The sequence below is a fragment of the Ornithorhynchus anatinus genome, chromosome 1 (assembly GCF_004115215.2).
Source record: "Ornithorhynchus anatinus isolate Pmale09 chromosome 1, mOrnAna1.pri.v4, whole genome shotgun sequence".
NCBI classification, from domain to species: Eukaryota; Metazoa; Chordata; class Mammalia; order Monotremata; family Ornithorhynchidae; genus Ornithorhynchus; species Ornithorhynchus anatinus.
The window spans coordinates 71,929,913-71,953,856 of record NC_041728.1 but is presented as its reverse complement, the minus strand read 5'-3'; the positions used below and the strand labels follow the sequence as shown (position 1 = coordinate 71,953,856).

Genomic DNA, 23,944 nt, shown 5'->3' with positions numbered 1-23,944 from the left:
TTCGTTACCCTATTTATTTTGTTAATGAATTGTACATCGCCTTGATTCTATTTAGTTGCCATTGTTTTTACGAGATGTTCTTCCCCTTGACGCTGTTTAGTGCCATTGTTCTTGTCTGTCCGTCTCCCCCGATTAGTCTGTAAGCCCGTCAAACGGCAGGGACTGTCTCTATCTGTTGCCGACTTGTTCATCCCAAGCGCTTAGTACAGTGCTCTGCACATAGTAAGCGCTCAATAAATACTATTGAATGAATGAATGAATGAGAGTTGGGGAGACTAGATTCTATGTTTCTCAGGTGGGACATTCCCCTTCAGAGAAGGGTGCAAATGCAGAACACACCTAGTGTGGAGGTGGTGAAAGTCAGCTTTTTCTCAGAGGCATTTTTCCACTGGCAAAGCCTTTTCCCAAAATAGCTACCCCTTCCCGACCTGGGCATATTACTCACTCAGAAAGGCCTGGCATGTTTATGTGCATCCCTGAGTTGAATGAAACAGATTTCTCTCTTCCAGGGAAAGCCTGCAAACCCACTGCTCTCAAAAATCACACTGGGCCAGGTAAACATCTATATATTAACAGAGGATTCCTTTAGAATCATCATCATCAGTGGTCCCCAGAACAGCAGGATGGTCTCCCTAAGATAATTCTATTTCTTCATTTCTCTTGCCACCGATGTAATTCCGGTGAAAGAATTTGGGTATGTTGCTCATTAGATGCAATTAAGCCAGCAGACAGCAAAGAATGGATGATGTCTTTGTCCTATGGGGATGGGAATTCACCTATTCTCCAGCTCTTCATTCAGTGACAGGTTCAACTCAGTTCATATTGATCTCATGCTCTTCCTAGAAGTGTTGTTACAGCTCTGATTCATTGCCACATTATTGACTATTTTAGCCAATCTTGAACTTTAAAACTTTTTCAAAAGCTCTTGACCCTCAAGGCATTGTGCCCTGCAGGAAAAAGCACTTTTGACGATTATATTACAAAAGGATAATTACTAGTTTATTCCCACTTGGTGCTTTAGGACTATATAACTACATTACAGTAACACATTGCACTAGATCATTTAAATTCACAAAAATAATTGTCAGCAAGTTTTGGCAGTTAAATATCACTGTAGTGGCTTGAACAGTAATCATAAAGAGCAAATGAATGCTATACATTACATAATATTATGGCAGCCTGGTACACAAAATATAGTATTAAAAAGACTTTTTTCAATACAGTCTCCAGATTGTAAACTCATTATGGGCAGGGAATATTTCTGTTAATCCTGCTGCATTGTACTCTCCCAAACACGTAGTACAGTGCTCTGCACATAGTAAGCACTCAATAAATACCATTGATTGATTATTTAACACAATATAATGGGAAGAGCTTGGGTTCCGGAGTCTGAGCATATGAGTTATAGACTCAGTTCCGCTACTAGATGCTGGGTAATCTCAGTCTCCCTGCTTCAGTTTCCTCATCCTTATATAAAATAAAGATAACACCTGCCTCATTTTACCCTCACAAGGATATTTTGAGGACAAAAATGAGATAATTGATGTGAAAGTGCTTTGGAAAAATAAAAAGCACTCTACAAAGTGGGTGTTATTTTCTTATTTTTTCCCATAGGCTAAAGTGTTCTAAGCATATCAATAAATGCCTTAGATTTGTGGATAGGTTTTAACCTTAAAAGGCTATTTATTTAGTAAGGAAAATTAAACACTTTTGCACCATAATTGCAGCCTTAAATTAAACACACACACACACACACACATATCTAAATGTAATATATGTGTGTGTATATGAATATATACATATATAATAATAATGATGATGGTATTTGTTAAGTGTTTACTATGTGCCAAGCACTGTTCCAAGTGCTGGAGAAGATAGATACAAGGTTATCAGGTTGTCCCAAGTGGGGCTCATAGTCTTAATCCCCGTTTTACAGATGAGGTAACTGAGGCACAGAGAAATTAAGTAATTTGCCCTAAATTACACAGTTGACAAGTGGGTGAGCCAGGATTAGAACCCACAACCTCTGACTCCCAAACCCACACTCTTTCCACTAGGTGAAGAGAAATTCTAGTGAAGAGAAAGACTTCTCATTCTAGTGAAGAGAAAAACCTAATTCTAGTGAAGAGAAAGACTTCTCACTGTCATTTCTGGACTGGAAAATGTAATTCTTGTATTTATCCCTCCAAGTAGAAGCAATATAACTCTTTTAAATATCATAAAGAGAGCTAATTCAACTGACACAATAGGGAGAATTGACTAGCTTCCAAAGATCATTTTCAGTCACAACAAAGTAAAAATCTTCAAATTTAGTCACATCTCAATTCAAATTGGTAGGATAAACATAACAAATTTGATATCAGCAACTCCATTTTGAAGGTTTGGATCAATAATCCAAGTTCCATTTCAGTCTGGATGAGCACAATAGTCTCAATTATCGTCCATCCTCTCCTTTCCTAAGAGTTAGGTCATTTTAACAGTGCAAATTTATAAGTTCATTGACAATAGGGAATGTGCCTGTTATACTGTCTATTGTACCCTCCCAAGAACTTAGCACACTGCTCTGTACACGGTAAATACTCAGTAAATGAGCACAGTGATAATAATAATCATCTGATTATTGCATGTCTTGTGGTCATACTGTTTCAGTAACTCAGAATGCTGATTTTTGTGACTATTACAAAAAATAGCAGCTCTGGCAAAACTCCAACACCTGGAGGCATGCTGGGACATGACGCATTCGATGCAACAGACTGACGCAGAGCAAAGAGTGTCACCTGTTAGTAACAAGCACAGTTTCCTCCCGAAGGTGTTAGGTAGTGATCATGCTTTCAAGCGGTGACCAGATCTGAACCTACTTAGCTAGTGACAACCATTGAGCTCTCTGTTGGGAGTGGACTGGTTGCAAGACACTACTGATTGACTAGCAAAATTCCAGCTGTGTTGAGTTCAGTATCTGCTATAGTCACATCAGTAGGAATCTTGTGATGCAATTTATCTATTGTCAAATCATAACACCTTCAGAAATGAAGCCATCACAGACAGTGAAGTTCTGGAGTGTTAGACTACTTTGGATGAGAGTTTGGGGGGCTTTGATCAAAAGCTACAGCTCAAATTTAATCTGTGTCTATTTTCAGGGTGTTCAATTTTGCTGTTCATGCTCTACCATCTCTTTTTAAGCCAGCAGGTAGTTTAGACTAAGTCAGGATATCTAGGCTTGAAGAAATGGTGATGCATTTTAAGAAAAGACAAATCTCATTAATGACTACTGAATAATTGAGTTAAATCTATTAAGAAAATGAATTGAAATAACAGCATGTCTGATATATAACGCTCATTCCATTAAAGCATGAGTGTTTCCTTTAAGTCAAGACTGGCTTGTCCCAAGTGTGCAACATTTCACCAAAAAACGTATAATATTTTCAAAATGAAAGTTTTATTTGATCACTTGGATCAATTCCAGGCCTGAGGGAGTCATCTGGGAAGCATCATGCCCATTGGTCCAAGCTCTTTATAACACTGACATAACTCTGAAAACTCAAACTCAACATTTTCATTCTTTGACGTTATTCTAAAAAGCCACAACAGATATCAAACTTACAGTCAGTTCATTCATCCTCAGGAGAGTGGGTGATGGAGGAAATGTGCCAAGGTGATGTTTGAGTCCTTCTTCTAAGGTCTTACCCCAGAACTGGCTATAATTATGAGCTGTCCACCTGCCCCACAAAAAGAAGAGAAAAATAAATATGAAGGAATGATTTTTATTAGTTTATAACATTTCCCAAAGAGATGACATAGTGAATCACAGGGAAAGGGGAAGATCCTGTAAGCAAGATGTTATTTACAAAATTTCACATTTTTATTTTCCCAAGAGCAATTGTAAAATGTCAAACTCCTTATGTGCAGGGAACAAGTTTCCCAACTCTGTTGTACTGTACTCTCCCAAATGCTTAGTACAGTGCTCTGCACACAGTACATGCTCTATAAATATGATATATTGATTGCTATATACTATGCAGTGTGTACTCATCATATGGAAGAGTAAATTAATGATGTTATTTTTTTAAATAGATAAGCATTTGGTGGGAGGGGAGCTGGTCTACCAATTTTGTTGTATTTTTCTAAGTGCTTAGTACAGTGTGCTGCAGAGAGGAAATACTCAATAAATACCATGGATTAAATACCATTGATTGATTATAAGAATTAATTGGATATTGTAATTTCAGAAGGGAGAAGTGATCAGAAAATTTCCATCTATAGAAGGAAAGATATTATTTTCTTTCAACCGCAAATTAGTGCTCAGTGCATTTCTTTTCAGAAATTTGTATGAAAATAGTAATACCAATAGACACAACAAACAAGCCCATATTAATTATGGAATATGATTTACATTCTTCAATCCCTAACAAGTCATGATGCTCACAAAAAAGCGTGGTTAGTTTACATTTGGCAGAGTAACAGTACTGCTCAGTGTTTAAAACTTGAGTGTTTTCAGAATTCTAGCCAAGTGCCATATTTCCTGCTGTGAAGTGACCCTTTAGTAGCAGATTTGTATCTACCTGATGGTTGACAAGTAGAACATAGTGCTAGGCTGGAGGAATTGGTGCTAATGCAATATAGCTCTGCAAACAAATGCCTTCAAGTAAGATTGCATTTCATTATCATTGTGTAAGGAACAAATTTTACAGTTCTCAAAGTTCATAGTTACATGTTTACTGGTAAGAGAGAATCATAGGCATCTATAAATTAATGTCTTGTAAAGTGTTAATGAACTTGATGCTGAAACACAGACATATTTCTTAAGCAAGTTGTAGCAGTCAGGACCCTGGTGGCCAACCACTCCTACTGATTCGATTGTTTTCCAATCATCGTTCCACCAGACCCTTGTTTTCTACTGGAACAGTGTCTCATACAACCTCTGTTTAAGTGACTCAGTGAGATTTCAAGAACACAAGAACACAATTACAGTGTTGGAGCAGGGATGACTATCCCTTAAGGAAAATCGCACTTCTGAGAAGATAATAATGTTGGTATTCGTTAAGTGCTTACTATGTGCTGAGCACTGTTCTAAGCGCTGGGATAGACACAAAGGAATCAGGTTGTCCCACGTGGGGCTCACAGTCTTAATCCCCATTTTATAGATGAGGTAACTGAGGCACCGAGAAGTGAAGTGACTTGCCCAAAGTCACAAAGCTGACAAGTGGCCAAGGCGGAATTCGAACCCACGGCCTCTGACTCCAAAGCCCGTGCTCTTTCCACTGAGCCACGCTGCTTCTCTAAGATATTCACTGGGTAAATCAAATCCTAAAGCATCAATACATGAGAGTAAAGAGATAGGTACAAATAAGTTCAAATTTGATGTGACTTCATGGTGAATCTTCCACTTCTTATTCACTACTCTTTCCCCTAATAGTTAATTCATTCAATAGTATTTATTGAGTGCTTACTATGTGCAGAGCACTGTACTAAGCACTTGGAGTGTTCAATTTGGCAACAGATCTAGACAATCCCTGCCCAATAACGGGCTCACAGTCTAAATGGGGGAGACAGCAAAGCAAAATAGGACAAAACAAGACAAGCAGTCTAGCGCAGACATCATCAAGATAAATAGAATCAAAGAGATATACACATCATTAACAAAATAAATAAGGTAATGAATAATATATGCAAATATGTACAGTGCTGAGGGGAGGGGAAGGGAGAAGAGCAGAGGGCAGGAGAGGGGGCAATAGTTAATAATCAATATAATCAAAATATGAATTTAGTAATATCGGTATGATTTTCTAAAGATCTGAGAGTTCATTTTTTTATGGTATTTGTTAAGTGCTTACTATGTGCCAGGCACTGTGTTAAGATACAAGACACTCAGGTTGGACACAGTCTATGTCCCACGTGGGGCTCACAGTCTTAATTCCCATTTTACTGATGAGGTAACTGAGGAACAGAGAAGTTAAGTAGCTTGGCCAAGGTCACATACAGATTGGAACCTAGATACTTCTTTCAGACCCATGTTCTACTCACTGGGGTATTCTGCTTCTTGTTCAGATTCAGTTTTGAAAGAATTTCAACCAATAAAGAAAGCACATTAAAACTTTGTAAATCTTTGACAAAACTGAACCATGGGAAAGCTTGAGATGGATAAACAAGTTTAGCTAAGGCAGCAGATTGCATTATATTGTCATGCAAATGCATGAATTCTGCTCTCTCTCTTACTGACAGTATCTTCTTTTCCTCTCTGTCTTTTCCAGAGTTCTATAGGATCTTTCTATTAATAATTCATACCTAAAAACCTCCAACTGCAAAGATTCTCCTCCATAAGATTGCCAATGTCTTAAAAAAAATTGGCATTATTCAAAATGAATGATTTCCTCTAGTCTTTTCTACTATAAACATCTCTCATAGGCATGTCTCTTTCCCATCAACGAAATTCTAAACACAATATCTCATTCTTGTTCCAGATTTCCCTATTTTCCGATTTCATTTTCTTTATAATGCCCTTACTTCATCTTCAACCTTATTCTTTTATCCTTTGGTTTTTCTTTCTCACTCTCCAAAAGTTACAGTGTCATTATGACTGCATGCATCTGGAATACTATGCTTAGTTCTGATTGCCACACCTTAGGAAGGATGTGAGAGTAGGAGAAAGCACAGAAGTCAATCAAGAGGATCATAGGGATGGATTAGGAAGCATATAATAGAAATGTGGGCAGGGATTGTGTCTATCAACTCGATTGTAATATATTCTCCAAAGCTCTGTGTACAGTAAGCCCTCAGAAAATTCCACTGATTAAAAAAAGTCTATAAAGATTAGGACTTTTCAATCTGGAAAGATGAAGCCTGAGACTTCATTTACAAAACTGTGAAGAGTCTGGTTAGGGTAAACACAGAATTGCTGTTTGTCAAATTCCAAAATGAGAGGATGAAGGGACATGATGATGATGGTATCTGTTAAACACTATATCCCAAGCATTCTAGTCAGCATTGAGTTAGATACAAGAAAATTAAGTTGGACACAGTCCCTGCCCCCTAAGGGGCTTACTGTCTAAGTGGGAGGAGGAACAGGTATGGTATCCCCATTTTGCAGATGAAGAAATGTAGGCAGGGAGAAGGTCAGTGACTTGCCCAAGGTCACACAGCAGGCAAGTGGCAAAGGTAGGATTAGAAACCAGATCCTCTGACACAAAGGGACACACTCTTTCTGCTAGGCCATGCTGTTTCCTAGTAAAGTTTAAAGAAAATGTCTTCAAATTAGACACAAGGAAACACTTCAAAGGGGCTTCTAAGGTGGCTGGCTAAATTTGTGGCTGAAAAGTTCACAATGAGGTAATAGAAAGAAAATTACAGATTTGGAGAAATGTAGAGATATTAGGAGGCCTATGCCTTTCCTTTAGGATGGATAAACCAATTTATCTACAGTATTTATGAAGTGCTTACTGTGTAGAGCACTGTAATAAGGGCTCAGGAATGTACATAGAAATGGTAGACAATCCCGGTCTACAAGGAGCTTAAAGTTTAGCAGGGGAAGCAGGTATTAAAATAATTTACAGGTAGGGCAAATAAGAGGATAAGAAGATGAATATAGGTTTTGTTGGGGTGGAGGTGAGGTGAGTATAAAAGAGCTTAGGGGTAACAGAGGTAAGTGTATATGTGACATAGAAGGGAAAAAGAAGAGGGTGGATAGGGTGGAGCTTATTCAGGGTAAGCAACCTGGAAGAGATATGATTTAGTAGGACTTTGGAAATGCAGAGAATGAGGTCTGTAGGCTATGAGTGGGAGGGAGTTCCAGGCAAAAGGGAAGCATGAACAAGGGGTTGATGTGAAAGAGATGAGATAAAGGCATAGTAAATATGTTGAGATACAGGAGCAAAATCGCAGGCTGAGTTGTAGTGGGAGAAGAGCAAGGATAAGTAGGAGGGAGAGAGTTGTTCAAGTGTCTTAAAGCTGATGGTTAGGAGTTTCTGTCTGAGGCAAGATTGGCTGGGCAACCAGTGAAGGTTTTTGATGTTTGAGGAGAATTACACAGATTGATTTTCTAGAAATTGATCCAGGAAGGAGAGTGAAGTATGGACTGAAGGGGGGAGAGGCTGATGGATCAAATAGGTGTCAGCTCCTGGATAACCAGGTGGCAGCCATCACACTGTTGCTTTAAGAGTCCTGTAGCCTTTGTCTGAGACAGAATACTAATATGGAGAATATTCCCTGCATTCTGTTATTCTTAATACTAAAATGGAAATTTCATTCCTATATTCCATATTTCAAGTTCTGCCATTTTGCTGCATATCTGCTGCTTCAATGTAGTTGGGTCAAACTGTTTTCTCTCTAACTTCCAATCCTGCTTTTATCCTCCCACTTCTCTCATTAAGGTATCTTGTGACTTTTCCCTGACAGACCCTGTAGATTGGTTTCCTTGAACACTCCTTGCCCAGCTGTTGGGCTTTGAAGCAGCGTGGGCTAATGAAAAGAGCATGGGCCTGGGAGTTGGGGACCAGGGTTCTACTGCAGCTCCACCACTTACCTGCTGTGTGTCTTTAGACAAGTCACTTACCTTCTCAGGGACTCAGTTTCCTCATCTACAAAATGGGTATTCAGGATCTATTCTCCCTGCTACTCAGACTGTGAGCCCCATGTAGGATCTGATTACCTTGTGTTTACCCCAGTGCTTAATATAGTGCTTAATATAGTGCTTGGCACATTTTAAGTGCTTAACAAATACCATGATTATTATTATTGGTAATAGTAATAGCAGTAGTATATGAACATTTCCACATCATAGATTTTTGAGGTTTCATTCTCTATTCACATAGATGTTAAATAAAAATTAGCATAATGTTCTTTGTTACACCAAATTTTCTATTTGAATTATTTCCCTAGAAAATGGTGAGTTCGTGTGAGAGAACCAATAGATGATTGCTAGGGAAGCAGCATGGCATAGCAAATAGAATACGGATTGAGGAGTCAGAAGGACCTGGGGAATCTTGGGCAAGTCACTTAACTTTTCTGTGCCTCAATTACCTCATCTGTAAAATGGGGATTAAGACTGTGATTCCCATGTGGGACACACACTGTGTCCAACCTGAGTACCTTTATCTACCCTAGCACTTAGAACAGTACCATTAAAAATTACTAAAGTAAATCATGAGTGATAGAGTAAGATATTTCATGGTTTTATTTGTCACGGGATACTTTCCTACTGCTGCTGTTACCTCTGTCACCTTCATCATTATTTTCTCCTCTTTTCTGTCAAAATGATCTCCATTTCTGTCTAAATTGTGATGGATTCAATTACTGTTTTCACTAAGATCTTGCCAAATTTTTACTCTTCTATATACCTTTTCTATTTAAGACTTTCCAATGTCTGTCCAATATTTTCTCATGATGCCTAAAGTATAGCGTCCGTTCTTTTCAAAGACTGTAAAGCTAGTCATATTATTGTCCTTAAGTATAACCAAACTCTCCTAACAATAAAACCAATATCAAACTAACCAGGCAGGTAAATCAATTAATCATTGGTATTTATTGAGTGCTTACTGTGTGCAAAACTCTGTAGTAATAATAATAATGGTATTTGTTAAATGCTTACTATATGCCAAGCACTGTTTTAAGCAATGAGGAAGATACAACGTTATCAGGTTGTCCCACATGGGGCTCAAAGTCTTAATCTCCATTTTACAGATGAGGTAACTGAGGCACAGAGAAGTTAAGTGACTTGCCCAAAGTCACACAGTCACACAGCTGACAAGTGTTGGGGCTAGGATTAGAACCCATGACCTCTGACTCCCAAACCTGGGCTCTTTACACTAAGCCACTCTGCTTCCCTGTACTAAGCATTTGGGAGAGTTTGGTACAATGGTGTTGGTAAACACATTCCCTCCCCATAAAGAGCTTACAGGCTAGAAGAAACTGAATATCCAACATATCTTAGTGGAAAAGCACAGGACTGGGTGTCAGGCAACCTGAGTTCTAATCCAGTCTCTGTCACTAGCCTCCTGAGTGACCTCGGACAAGTCATTCAACTTCTCTGTGCCTCAATTTCTTCTCTATAAAATGGGGATTCCATACCTGTTCTCCCTCCTCCTAAGACTATAAACATCAGGTGGCAGAGAAACTGGATCTGACCTGAGTATCTTGTATGTACCCCACTGCCTATTTTGGTGTGTGTCAGCCAGCAAGCATTTAACTAATACTACAATCAGTGGAAAGAGCACGGGCTTGGGAGTCAGAGGTCATGGGTTCTAATCCTGGCTCCGCCGCTTGTCAGCTATGTGACTTTGGGCAAGTCACTTAACTTCTCTGAGCCTCAGTTACCTCATCTGTAAAATGGGGATCAAGACTGTGAGCTCCACGTGGGACAACCTGATCACCTTATATGCCCCTCAGCACTTAGAAAAGTGCTTTGCACATAGTAAGTGCTTACCAAATACCATCATTATTATTATTAGCAAATCAATCAATCAATGGTAATTATTGAGAGCCTACTGTGTGCAGAGCACTGTACTAAGTCTTTAGGAGAGTACAAAACAACGTAATAGACACATTGCCTGCCTACAGCAAGCTTACAATCTAGAGGGGGAGAAGACATTAATATAAATTAATAACTTACAGATATATATGTAAGTGCTGAGGGCTGAGGGTGTGGTGAATACCAAATGTCCAAAGGATATAGACCCAAGTACATAAATGACAAAAAAGAGAAAGAGTAGGGGAAAAGAGGGTCTAATCAGGGAAGACCTTTTAGAGATGTGACCTTAGCAAAGATTTCTTTAAACAACCCTGTGATGCTGAGGCTGCCTTTTTAGGAGAAGAAACATCTGTCCTCCATGTGACAGAGATTAGGTGTCTCCAGGGATTCTCTCTGCCAAGCGGTTTCAGGCCAAGAATGCCTTCAGTAGAAAACACCAGGACTGACTTAAATAACTCAGCTCAGAATGCTACTGGCAGCCAAACAAGCAATACACCATCATCAACACACTGCAGATTTTCTGACAAAAAGGATGCTAATTAGAGCTAGTTGAGAAACGCAAAACAAACTCAGATTCATGCAGAACTTCTATACACAAGTGACAGTACCTAGAACTACAGAGAAGAAGACATGCTGAAGATTATAAACCACCTTTTAGAAACAATCAAGTGTTATCGACAGTGTGGATTATCACCCTCTTCCGGAAACAGGATCCAGCGTTGGTTTCACTGACACTATCCTCTTCTGGTTCTCCTCCTATCTCTCTGGCCACTCATTTTTAGTCTTTTCTGTGGGCCATTCCTCTTCCTCTCACCATCCAACACTAGGAGTCCCTCAAGTCTCAGTTCAGAATCCCTTTCTACTCTCCATCTATCTATGCCCACTTCTTTTGAGAATGCATTCGCTCTCATGGCTTCAACTACCATCTCCACACAGATGATTTCCCCAGATACATCTCCAACCCTGAACTCTCTCCTTCTCTGAAGCCTCATATTACCCTTTTTATGTAATTGTTTTAATGGCCTTTGTTAAGCACATACTATGTGCCAGGCAATGTACTAAACGCTGGGGTAGATACAAGTTAATCAGGTTGGAGATAGTCAATGACCTACATGGGGTTCACAGTCTTAATCCCCATTTTACAGAGGAGGGAAGTGGGGCACAGAGAAGGTAAGTGACTTCAGAACATCTCTACCTGAATGTTCATTCATTCATTCAATAGTATTTATTGAGCGCTTACTATGTGCAGAGCACTGTTCTAAGTGCTCGGAATGTACGATTTGGCAACAGATAGAGACAATCCCTGCCCACTGATGGGCTTACAGTCTAATTGGGGGAGACAGACAGACAAAAACAATAGCAATAAATAGAATCAAGGGGATGTACATCTCATTAACAAAATAAATAGGGTAATAAAAATATATACAAATGAGCAGATGAGCACAGTACTGAGGAGAGGGGAAGGGAGAGGGGGAGGAGCAGAGTGAAAGGGGGTAAAGGGGGCTTAGCTGAGGTGAAGGTTGGGGCAGAGAGGCAGAGGGAGCAGAGAGAAAAGGGGAAACTCAGTCTGAGAAGGCCTCTTGGAGGAGGTGAGCTCAAAGTAGGGCTTTGAAGAGGGGAAGAGAGTTAGTTTGGAGAAGGTGAGGAAGGAGGGCATTCCAGGACAGTGGGAGGACGTGGGCCAGGGGTCGACGGCGGGATAGGCGAGAACGGGGGATAGTGAGGAGGTGGGCGGCAGAGGAGTGGAGCCTACGGGTTGGGCAGTAGAAAGAGAGAAGGGAGGAGAGATAGGAGGGGGCAAGGTGATGGAGAGTCTTGAAGCCCACAGTGAGAAGTTTTTGTTTCGTGTGGAGGTTGACAGGCAACCACTGGAGGTTTTTAAGAAGGGGAGTGACTTGCCCAGAGCGTTTCTGCAGGAAGATGAGCCGGGCAGCAGAATGAAGAATAGACTGGAGTGGGGAGAGACAGGGGGAAGGGAGATCAGAGAGAAGGCTGACACAATAATCCAGCCAGGATATTATGAGAGCCTGTACCAGTAAGATAGCCGTTTGGGTGGAGAGGAAAGGGTAGACCTTGGCAATATTATAAAGGTGAGACTGGCAGGTCTTGGTGACAGATTGGATGTGTGGGGTGAATGAGAGAGCCGAGTCAAGGATGACACCAAGTTTGCGGGCTTGAGAGATGGGAAGGATGGTCATACCATCCACAGTGATAGGGAAGTCAGGAAGAGGACAGGGCTTGGGAGGGAAGATAAGGAGCTCAGTTTTGGACATGTTTAGTCTTAGGTGGCGGGCAGACATCCAGGTAGAGACGTCCTGGAGGCAGGAGGAGATACGAGCCTGAAGGAAGGGGGAGAGGACAGGGGCAGAGATGTAGATTTGTGTGTCATCTGCATAGAGATAATAATGTCCCAACACCTCTAACTTAACATGTCCAAAACATAACCCCTCATTTCCCCACTCAAACTCTGTCCTCCCTTGACTTTCCCATCACTGCAGACAATACCAACAAGCTCTTAACTCAGAAGCCCCTAACCTAGGCATTATCTGGGACTCATCTCTTTCATTCAACCCACATATTCACTCAGTCACCAAATCCTGTCTATGCTCCACAACATCGCTAAAATCCACCATTTCCTCTCTATCTAAACTGCAACCATGCTGATCCAAGCCTTTATCAGAAGCAGCACAGCCTAGTGGCAAGAGCACAGGCTTGAGAGTCAGAAGTCATGAATTCTAATCCCGGCTCTGCCACTTATCTGCTGTGTAAGCTTGGGCAAGCCACTTAACTTCTCTGTGCCTCAGTTACCTCATCTGTAAAAATGGGGATTAAGACTGTGAGCTTCACATGGGACAACCTGATTACCTTGCATCTACCCTAGCATTTAGTATAGTGCTTGGCACATAGTAAGTGCTTAACAAATACCATAATTATCATATATTGCCTTGACTACTGCATCAGCCTTCTTGCTGACTTCCCTGTCTTCTATCTCTCCCCAATCCAGTTCATACTTCTTTCTGCTGCTTCAACTACTTAAAAAAAGAAATCCTTCAGTCCATGTTTCCCCACAATTCAAGGACCTCCAATGGTTGCCCATCCACCTCCACATAAAACAGAAATTTCTTACCACTGGCTTTAAAACACTTAATCAGCTTGTCCTCTGCTATCTTTACTTTGCTGATTTCCTTCTTCAACCCAGACTGCACACTTTGTTCCTCTACTAACCAACCAACTCACTATATCTCATTCTTGTCTATCTCAACATCAACCCCTTGCCTACATCCTCCCTATTGCCTGAAATGCCTTACCCCTTCATTTATGTCAGACCACCACTCTCCCCACATTCAAAGTCTTATTAAATTTACATCTCCTCCAAGAGACCTTCCCCAATTAAGCCATTATTTCCCCTACTTTCTCCCCCTTCTGCTTCGCCCTTGCACTTTGATCTGTACCTTCTAAGCACTTGATATTCATCACCTTCCCTAACACCCTGCAGCCCCACAGTACTTAACTACACAGGTGTAATTTAATTTAATATCTGTTTCCACCTCCGGACTGTATAAGCTTCCTTGAGGGCAGGAAACAAGTCACTATCACTTGTACTCTCCCAAGGATTTGTTACAATATTTTGCCCACAGTAAGTGTTTCATAAATAATAATAATGATTCATTAAGTGGTTGACTATAGATGATAATTAGTGTTCCAAACTGCATCTCACAAACACTACACACATTACTAAAGATTTTCATGAGCAACGCAGAGTTGAGTGCTGTCCCTGACTCCTATTACTGAGGTAACAAAAAGTTAAATGATACAAAGGTTTGACAGAGAGATAGAACACTAAATCAAGAAGGATACTTTGTCCTTTGAAATACACAGAAAGCGTGGCTCCAAATTGATACCAAGATTCAGAACAAGCAAAGGTATAACAGGATAATTGCAATGTTCAAGTTTCCTTAAGGTTTTGAGACTTAGGCACATATAACTACATGTAACTACAACACTTCCAACCATGCTATCCCTGTTCTTAACATCAAAGGGAAGACGGGCTCTCAAACAATGAGGTACTAAAATTAAAGGCAATGGAAAACTAATGGAACAAAAGGTATGATGAAGCCAAACTTCAAATGATATGGCATAACAGTGGACAATGTAGAGACAGGCATATCAGCCTTGCATTCAGTACTCAGAAATGGTGTTACTGTTTTAATAATAACAACAATAATAATAATAATTATGTTACCCGTGAAGTTTTAAGTATGTGCCAAGCACTGTTCTAAGCACTGGGGGTACTACAAGTTAATCAGCCCTAACCCACATTAGGCTTACAATCTTAAACATAGTAGAGCATAACAAATACTGTAATAATAGTATAGAACAAATAAAAAGATGAGCAAAAAAGACAGAGGTTGATATGCATAATCTACAGGTGAAAACAAGGGTAAAGGCTAGTTGGAGTCACCAAATTAGAGTGTTCAAAGTCAATGTGCTTAATCTGGGAAAAGTTCCTGTTGATAGTGGATTCTCAGCATAGTTTCTTTTTATTTTTAATGGTATTTGTTAAGAGCTTAATATGTGCCAGACATTGTACTAAGCTCTGGGGTGGATACAGGATAATCAATTTGGACACAGTCCCTGTCCAAAATAAGACTCTCAGTCTTAATCCCCATTTTACAGATTAGGTAACTGAAGAACAGAGAATTTGGGTGGCTTGCCCAAGATCACATAGCAGACAAGTGGAAGAGCTATAATTAGAACCCAGGTCCTCTGAATCCCCAGGACTATGATCTTTCTCCTAGGCTATGCTGCCTCTCTGGAAGTTGGGATGCAATGGAGAGGTGTCATTTGGTGGAACATTATTTTTTATTGAGATAAATTATCTAGGGAGGTTGTGGATTCTTTATCCCTGATCTGTAACTGGGGATTCAATCAATCATTGGTATTTTGGGGGTGATATATATGGGCAGTGCAATGTACTAAGCATTGGTAGACATGTTCCCTGCCCACAAAGATCTTGCAGTCCAGAGGCATTCAATCTACCTTGACTGTGAACCCATGTGGGACAGGCACTGCATCAGACCTGATTACCTCACTGTTATTACACTTAGAATAATAATTATAATAAGAGAGAGTTATCTTCCCTGGATTGTTGAGGCATTAACTTTCCTGGAATCATAGGCCTGGACCATTTAACCTCTTAAGTGCTGTTCCAGCAAAAAGATTCTACGATTCTTCTAGATTGCTGCTTGGCTATCCTTGAGCATTTTTCTTATATCTCTTTCTTACTCTTTTATACACTATATTATTTTTATTTCGGTAGTTTTATGTCTGCCAGGCATGAATTCCATTTGTTAAATATTTTTCACAAGGATTGCCTCGCTACCTTTTTCTCCATCCCTGTTTAATGTTTCAATAGTAAAATGCTTTACAGATAAAGCAGGAAGAACACATTATTTAGAACTTAAAAAATTAACAGTAAATAAATAAAATTACATCATAGGAAGAGATTTCTCTCACCCATAATTTCTTTCATTGACCTGTTGAATTAATTCAGGACGAACAAGGCAAACATGCACTGAACATTCCCATTGTTCTTCAAAGCAGGTGCTGAAATGATAAATACAAAAGGTGATCAGTTCAGAGAGAAAACATTGCAATCTAGGTGGCAAAAGCCAACATAGTTCTAGAGCCAAAGTACATATCCTTGATTTATATTACCCTAATCTCTTGCTGGCTCCTTGACTAAGCTAAACAACTTTAATTTCTGTAACAGGACCCAACTCAAAACTCTAGGTAGGAATTTTAAGAGAAACAAACGACTATGCTAATACACTTTGAAATATGTGTTTTTACTTCATCTCAACATGAGAGAACAATTGCTGTCCTACAATATTCCTACTGAAAAAGAAGGATATATTGCTCAGAAAACTGGAAAAGCAGGTCCAAGTTTTGAAGGTGATGAGCAGACAATGTACATAATACACCCAGTACCCAAAGTGACTTTCTGGTAAAAGTAGGGGCACTTGGAGAGGGGCCGTGACTCTTAGAAGCATATAGAAATAGTTTAGTGCGTTACTATAGAAGCAATATGACGTAGTAGAAAGATCATGGGCTTGGGCGTAAAAGGACCTGTGTTCTAATCCCACCTCAACTATTTGCCTGCTATGTGCCTTTGGGCAAGTCACTTAACTTCTCTGGATTCAGTTTCCTTATCTGTAAAATGGGGATTCAATAACTGTTCTCCCTCCTACTTGCAATGTAAGCCCTATGTAGGACCTGATAATCTTGTATCTATACTAGTGCTTAGAACAGTGCTTTGCATATAATAAGTGCTTAACAAATACTATTATTATTATCATCACTGCTATTACTGCAGTGTATGTCACTGTATGCTATACCTGGGTTAGCACTCTGAAATGGCATGTATTGATGTGTGTGTGTGTGTATGTGTGTGTGTGTACACATCATGACTGAGTATAAACATAAATTACTGAGATACATGAAAATTGCAATGAGGGACACCCTAACTGTGGGGGGCATCTCAATCTATTCTCCATCTACACTCACTCCCTTGGAGAACTCATTATCTCCCATTGCTTCAACTATCACCTCTATGTGGAGGATACCCAAATCTACATCTCCAGCCCTGATCTCACTCCCTGTCTAGTCTCAAATTTCCTCTTGCCTTCAAGACATCTCTACTTGGATATCCTCCCGTCACCTCAAGCTTAACATGTCCAAAACAGAACTCCGTGTCTTCCCACCTAAATCCTGTCCTCCCAATGATTTTCCCATCACAGTTGATGGCACCACCATCCTTCCTACCTTGCAAGCCCATAACTTTAGTGTTATCCTGATGCCTCTCTCTCATTCTACCCAAATATTCAATCCATCACTAAATCCTGCCAGGCCCACTTTCACAACATCACTGACATCTGCCCATTCTTCTCCATCCAAACTGCTACCATGTTAATACAATCATTCATCCTATCTTGCCTGGATTACTGCAACAGCCTCCTTGCTGACCTCCCAACCTCCTGCCTCTCCCCACTCCAGTCCATACTTCATTCTGCTGCCCAGGTCATTTTTCTACAAAAATGTTCAGGACATGTTTTCTCACTCCTCAAAAAACTCCAGTGGTTGCCCAGCCATATCTGCATCAAACAAAAACTCCTCACCATTGGCTTTAAAGCACTCAATCACCTTGCCCTCTCCTGCCTCATCTCACTACTCTCCTAATACAACTCAGACTATACAGTTTGCTCACCTAGGGCTAACCTTCTCACTGTGCCTCGATCTCGCCTATCTCACCACTGACATTTTGCCCACATCCTGCCTCTGGCCTGGAACACCCTCCATCCTCAAATTAGACAATTAACCTCCACCCATTCAAAGTCTAATTGAAGGCACAGCCCCTCCAAGAGGCCTTCCCTGACTAAGCTCCCCCTTTCCTCTTCTCCTCTCCCTCTGCATTGCCTTGACTTGCTCCCTTTCTTCTCCCCCATCCCTCAGCCTCACAGTACTTATGTACACATCTGTGATTGATTTATTTATTTATATAAAAGCAATTTATATTTTTTTTAATTTAAGGCCCAAGGTTTGAAGATGTTGAGCATTGTACATAATACACCCGGTGCCCAAAGTGATCTTCCGATAAAAATTGGGGCACTTGGAGAGGGTCCGTGACTCTTAGAAGCTTGTTGTGGACAGGGACTGTGTCTATCGTATTCCACTCTCCCAAAGCTTAGTACCATGCTCTGCACACAGTAAGTGTACAATAAATATGATTAAATGAATGAATGAATGATGCATTAATGGGGCCCCTCATGGTCTGAAAAGGTCAGTGTTCACACTAAAGTGGCTAACCTACTGCCACGAAGTCATTTTAGGCACTAAAACTAATCAGTTAATAGTGTTTATTGACCACCTATTGTGTGTAGAACACGTACTAAGTGCTTGGAACAGTAGAGTACAACAGATAATAGTAGACACATTGTCTACTGACAAGGAAAAATAATTGAACTCTTCATATTTAGCAATTTTATCTCCTAGATTCAAGAGTAGCAAGTAATCTAGGGAAGGAAGCCTCAAAAGAGCTTTTTTTAAGATTTTAGAGATTGTATTTTATTTCCCTGGGTTCAAATACGTAAACATTTTCAAGTGAAAGGCAAAATTGTATTCAGTTCACTGTTCATAAAGCCATTACCAATAATTACAGTTTTCTTTAATTACCGCTCCTCTTTCATAGTGTTGACCATCTCTCAGGCAACCTGTCAATGAAACATACAAGTAGATGAAGAAATGTTGACTAGATGAAGAAATGTTGACTTCTTTTCAAGTATGCTAACACAACATTTTAAGCACCTCAAATGATTTAATTGGTTTTATGCAAAATGCATAAATTACTTGGTGGCAACTTGATAAAAATCTATTCCTAGCTTGGGTCAAGACCCAAATACTGAACTCCAGTATGTCTTTTTAATGAACCGTTATCTTTAGAAATGCATAATATGCACCTTCAGAGAAAATTTCATAATGCTGAAGGAAAAGATTATCCTATGAGTTAATCATAAACTACTCTTCTTCAAAGGGAATTAAATGAGTTTAAATAGAAAAGCAATAAAATAGAATGAGTCAGGTTCTGGCAATTTTTGTTTTTTTAGGGAGGCTAATAAATGTTCCTAACTAGATATAATGAATTTTTGTACACACAGGGCAAACCAGTTTATAAATTATAGTTAATATGAAATTATGTCATCATTTAAAAAGTATAAATTTCATGTTCGCTCCAAGATTATGATCAATAAAAAGGAAGCAAATGTAGAAGTTTGAAAACATAGGCCATCCTTCCCTAATTTCTTTTTTCCAGGATTTAATTAGTAAAACCCAACTTTCCCCAGCCAATTATCTTACATTAGTTGCCAAGCCCATCTGAAAGAATAAGGTGTCCTCCTGAGACCAATAGTGACCAATTAATAATCCCAAAGTTTCTATACAAATATTAATGCATCATGTGTGATTAAATTGTAGTGCTCCATTTAGTTAGATCTATGGCTTTAAGGATGCTTATAGAAATGAGAGTGAAATACCATGCTTATACAGGCTCCACTTTGAAGAGACTAGATGTTCACTTTTAAATATAGCAATGAACCTCCCTAGGAGAGAGGTTTTTGTGTCTGACTGAAGGTTTTTTTTTTTCTCTAGAGAAGGTATACCAGCTTCTTATTCAGCTACAATCATCCTAGCCATCATAGAATTAAGAACATAAAAAATTCCAAAGTTATAATAAATTGCCCAAGGAAAAAAGATGTCAAGAAGGGTTATCAAAGACAACCAGCCCTCCCGCCCCCTTATTAAAGGAGCACTGAAATGATTTTTACTTCATACTCTGGGGATTGATTAATTTATGAATAAAAATGGAATGAGGAAGAGTTCCAAACTTCTCTTGCTCAAATATTAAGACATTAGGTTCTTCAAACTTTGGCACAAAATCCTATAAGTATCTGAGGCCATTTGCCCTCACAGTAACTTTGCAGATAACCGTAAGTTTTTATTCATAAATTTCCTTCAAATTGTCAGGTTCTGGCTTTGGACAAGGCTGGATGGTGGCCAATCCTCATATTTCTACCCATAAATTCACCTTTTTATGACTATAGCTGTATCCTAACCTTTAATTTCACAGATGAACCCATTTCCTAGCTCCAAGATTTAATTTCCCCCAAACTTTCCCCATGGTTTGAGTATCTGAGAATACCAGTTCAGGCCCTAGTCAAAGGATTCCTGACAGAAAATCCTGGAGAACATCTTCTCCATTCCTACAGTACTTCAAGAATGAGAGCAATCAATCAATTAATCAATCAATTGTATTTACTGAACACTTACTATGTGCAGAGCACTGTACTAAACGCTTGGGAGAGTACAAAATAAGAGAGTTGGGAGACACATTCTCTGATCACGATGAGCTTACAGTTTAGAGAGGCCAGGAAACCAATCAATCTATCAATCAATGGTATTTATTAAGAGCTTACTTTGTGGAGAACACTGTACGAAGTATTTTCATTCAATATTATTTATTTATTTATTGAGCGCTTACTATGTGCAGAGCACTGTACTAAGCGCTTGGAATGAACAAGTCAGCAACAGATAGAGACAGTCCCTGCCGTTTGACGGGCTTACAGTCTAATCGGGGGAGACAGACAGACAAGAACAATGGCAATAAATAGAGTCAAGGGGAAGAGCATCTCGTAAAATCCTCATGTTGTCTTTAACATAATACTGTCAAATGCAATATTACAAACCCGTTCAGGAAAATTCTTCACGTCTTCAAAAAGAAACCCAATAAGAGGCAAGTTTTTGCTTAATATTTTCAATAAATTTTTACCTGGAAGGGGCCACTCCCACCAAATTAGGGCCAAGGCCTCTAAATAACCAACGAGGACCTTCTTTTTCCAAGATCAACTTTAGGCAATGGAGAGGTCCGGGGGAGACTCTAGCCACATGGCCGACACTAGCTCTATTTACAGTATTGAGTTGAACTTCAGAGATGTAAAGTGTCACCGAGGAGGACTGCAGTCTTGTTTTTACAACTTCCAGTGGGCATGTCAGAATTGCACCTACAGTCCCCCCACATCCTCCGCAAAAGACTGCAATACATCAGAGTTGGTAGACATGCTCTCTGTCCACAGGGAACCTAAAGAACAATGGCACTTGGAAGAAGATCCTCTTCTCCTAAACTTAGGGGTAAGGTTCCAGAAAACATCCCCCATGCTCACGCATCTACAAGGCTTCAAGACAGTCACAGCTGGCAAATTTTGCTATGTTCATTCTGCTTTGATGGCTGCACAGAGCTAACACCAGTATGGCATCAATCAAAGACTTCTCACCATTTGCTTTAAAACACTTAATCACCTCGCACCCTGCTACCTCACCTCGCTGTTCTCCTATTGCAACCAAGCCCAACACTTTGCTCCTTTAATGATAACTTTCTCACTGTACCTTGATCTTGTCTATCTTGTTGCCAACCTCTCTCCGATTTCCTGTCTTTGTCCTGAAATGCCCTCCCTTCTCCTATCCAATAATGACTCTCCCCTCCTTCAAAGCCTTATTGTTTTTTCCTAACTAAGCATCTTCTCTCTTTGCCTTCTGAATCACCCTGACTAGCTCCTTTTAATCATCCCCTTTCCCAGCCCCACAGCACTTATGTACACATCTGTAATTTATTTATATTAATATCTGTCTCCTCCTCAGACTATAAGGTCACTGTGGGCAGGGAATGTGTCTATTTACTGTCATATTACATTCTCCTAAGTGATAATACAGTGCTCTACACACTGTAAGCACTCAATAAATACGGCTGACTGGCTGACTATGGTTTATTAGAAAGAGCAAAAGCCTGGGAGTTAGGAGACCTGGGTTCTAAACCCAGCTCCTCCACTAACCTGCTGGGTAACCTTGGACAAGTCCCTTCCTTCTCTGTGCCCCAGTTTCCTTATCTATTATATACCAGTGGAAAAACTGAGGGTAGTCAGTCAATCATCTTTATTGAGCACTAACTGCATGCAGAGCACTGTACTATGCACTTGGGAGAGTACAATATAACAATAAATGGACATATTCCCTGCCCACAACGAGTTTACAGTTTAGAGGGGGAGACAGACATGAATGAAATGTACATAAGTGCTATGGAGCTGGGAAGGAGGATGAATAATGGGAATAAGTGAGAGCAACGCAGAAGCGGGCGGAAGAAAAGGAAAAAAGGGCTTAGTCAGGGAAGGTCTCTTGGAGGAGATGTGCCTCCGTGGGAAGCAGCATGGCTCAGTGGAAAGAGCCCGGGCTTGGGACTCAGAGGTCATGGATTCGAATCCCAGCTCAGTCACTTGTCAGCTGTGTGACTGTGGGCAAGTCACTTAACTTCTCTGTGCCTCAGTTACCTCATCTATAAAATGGGGATTAAGACTGTGAGCCTCATGTGGGACAATCTGATTACCCTGTATCTACCCCAGCGCTTAGAACAATGCTCTGCACATAGTAAGCACTTAACAAATACCAACATTATTATAAGGCTTTGAAGGTGGGGGAGGAGACTATTTTTTTGTCTGCTGGATTTGAGGTGGGAGAGCATTCCAGACCAAAGGCAGAACATGGGCTAGGGGTCAGCGGCAAGATAGATGAGATCAGGTTACAGTGAGGTTAACATTAGAAGAGCAAAATGTGCTGGCTGGGTTGTAGTAGGAGAGAGAATACTGACCGTGAAAGCAATCCTACCCCAATCTCCCCAGCAGCCACCACTCCGGTCCTCCCTGACTCACAGAGGTGAACACAGGTCTCCCAACTCCCAAACTCATACTCTTTCCACTAAATTATGCTGTCTCCCTTCGTACAATGAAGAGAATAAACAAAATCACCCATAAGTAACTAGGCAGTAAAGGCTAAACAAATGTTAATGAACTTCTTTGGAGTGCATTTTTATTAGGAGTGCAGGAAGTGTTATGGCTTGACTTTTCCCATGAGCATGAGAAGATAGGGCAAATCTCCAATGGTTGCCTATCAACCTCCGTATCAAGAAAAACTCCTCACTATCGGCTTCAAAGCACTCCATCACCTTGCCTTTTCTTACCTCACCTCCCTTCTCTCCCTCTGCAGCCCAGTCCATACACACTGCTCCTCTGGTGCTAACTTTCTCACACTGGAATGATGTGTCCATGATTCAGGCTGCTCTACCAGGTTTCCAGCTTACAGCACCCAGACCCACACAGGTACCCAGCCTGAGGTAAGTGAATAATAATAATAATAATTAATATTGGGTTGGACACAGTCTCTGTTGCATGTGGGGCTCACAGTTTCAATCCTCATTTTACAGATGAGATAACTGAGGCACAAAGAAGTGAAGTGATTTTCCCAAGGTTACACAGCAGACAAGTGGCAGTATTAGAACTCATGACCTTTTGACTTCTGTGCCTGCTCTATCCACTACACCATGCTGTTTCCCATGGAGAAGGAGATGAAGTAAGCTCTAGAGCTTCACAACTTGCCTAAACTCTTCCAAAGTCATTGCAGTTCCCAAGATAACTGCTTAGGTCTGGTGTCTTTCAGGCAGCTAAATGATCAATGAATAAATTGTATTTATTGAGTGCTTATTGTGTATAGAGCACTGTAAGCATCTGGAGAGTACAATATAACTGAATTGGTAAACAAGTCCCCTACCTAGAATGAGCTTAAAATCTAGAGAGGAATGCAGACATTAATATAAATAAATAAAATACAGGTATGTGCATAATTATAAGTGATGTGTGGTTGAGGGAAGGGTGAGAAAAGGGAGCAAATTTAAACAGTTCCTGCCTGGTAGACTGGGCTGCTTCTTTAACCTTCAGAGGATCTGTTGCCAAATTGCAGTTTCCAAGCCCTTAGTACAGTGCTCTCAATAAACATGATTGAATGTAAAAGATTATATATGAAAAAGGTTGTTGTCTGAAGTTCCAAGCACTG

At 40.2% G+C, this 23,944-nt stretch overlaps 1 protein-coding gene across 1 annotated transcript in view; it reads right to left on the bottom strand.

Moving 5' to 3' along the window:
• TINAG (tubulointerstitial nephritis antigen) overlaps positions 1-23,944 on the bottom strand; it is a 105,869-nt gene that overhangs the window by 75,679 nt on the left and 6,246 nt on the right. The window contains exons 2-4 of the mRNA XM_029074029.2: positions 18,666-18,729; positions 15,977-16,066; positions 3,602-3,716 (exon numbers count right to left, since the gene is read on the bottom strand). Coding sequence (XP_028929862.1) covers positions 3,602-3,716; positions 15,977-16,066; positions 18,666-18,729 — 269 coding nt within the window. The remainder of the gene's footprint in view (positions 1-3,601; positions 3,717-15,976; positions 16,067-18,665; positions 18,730-23,944) is intronic.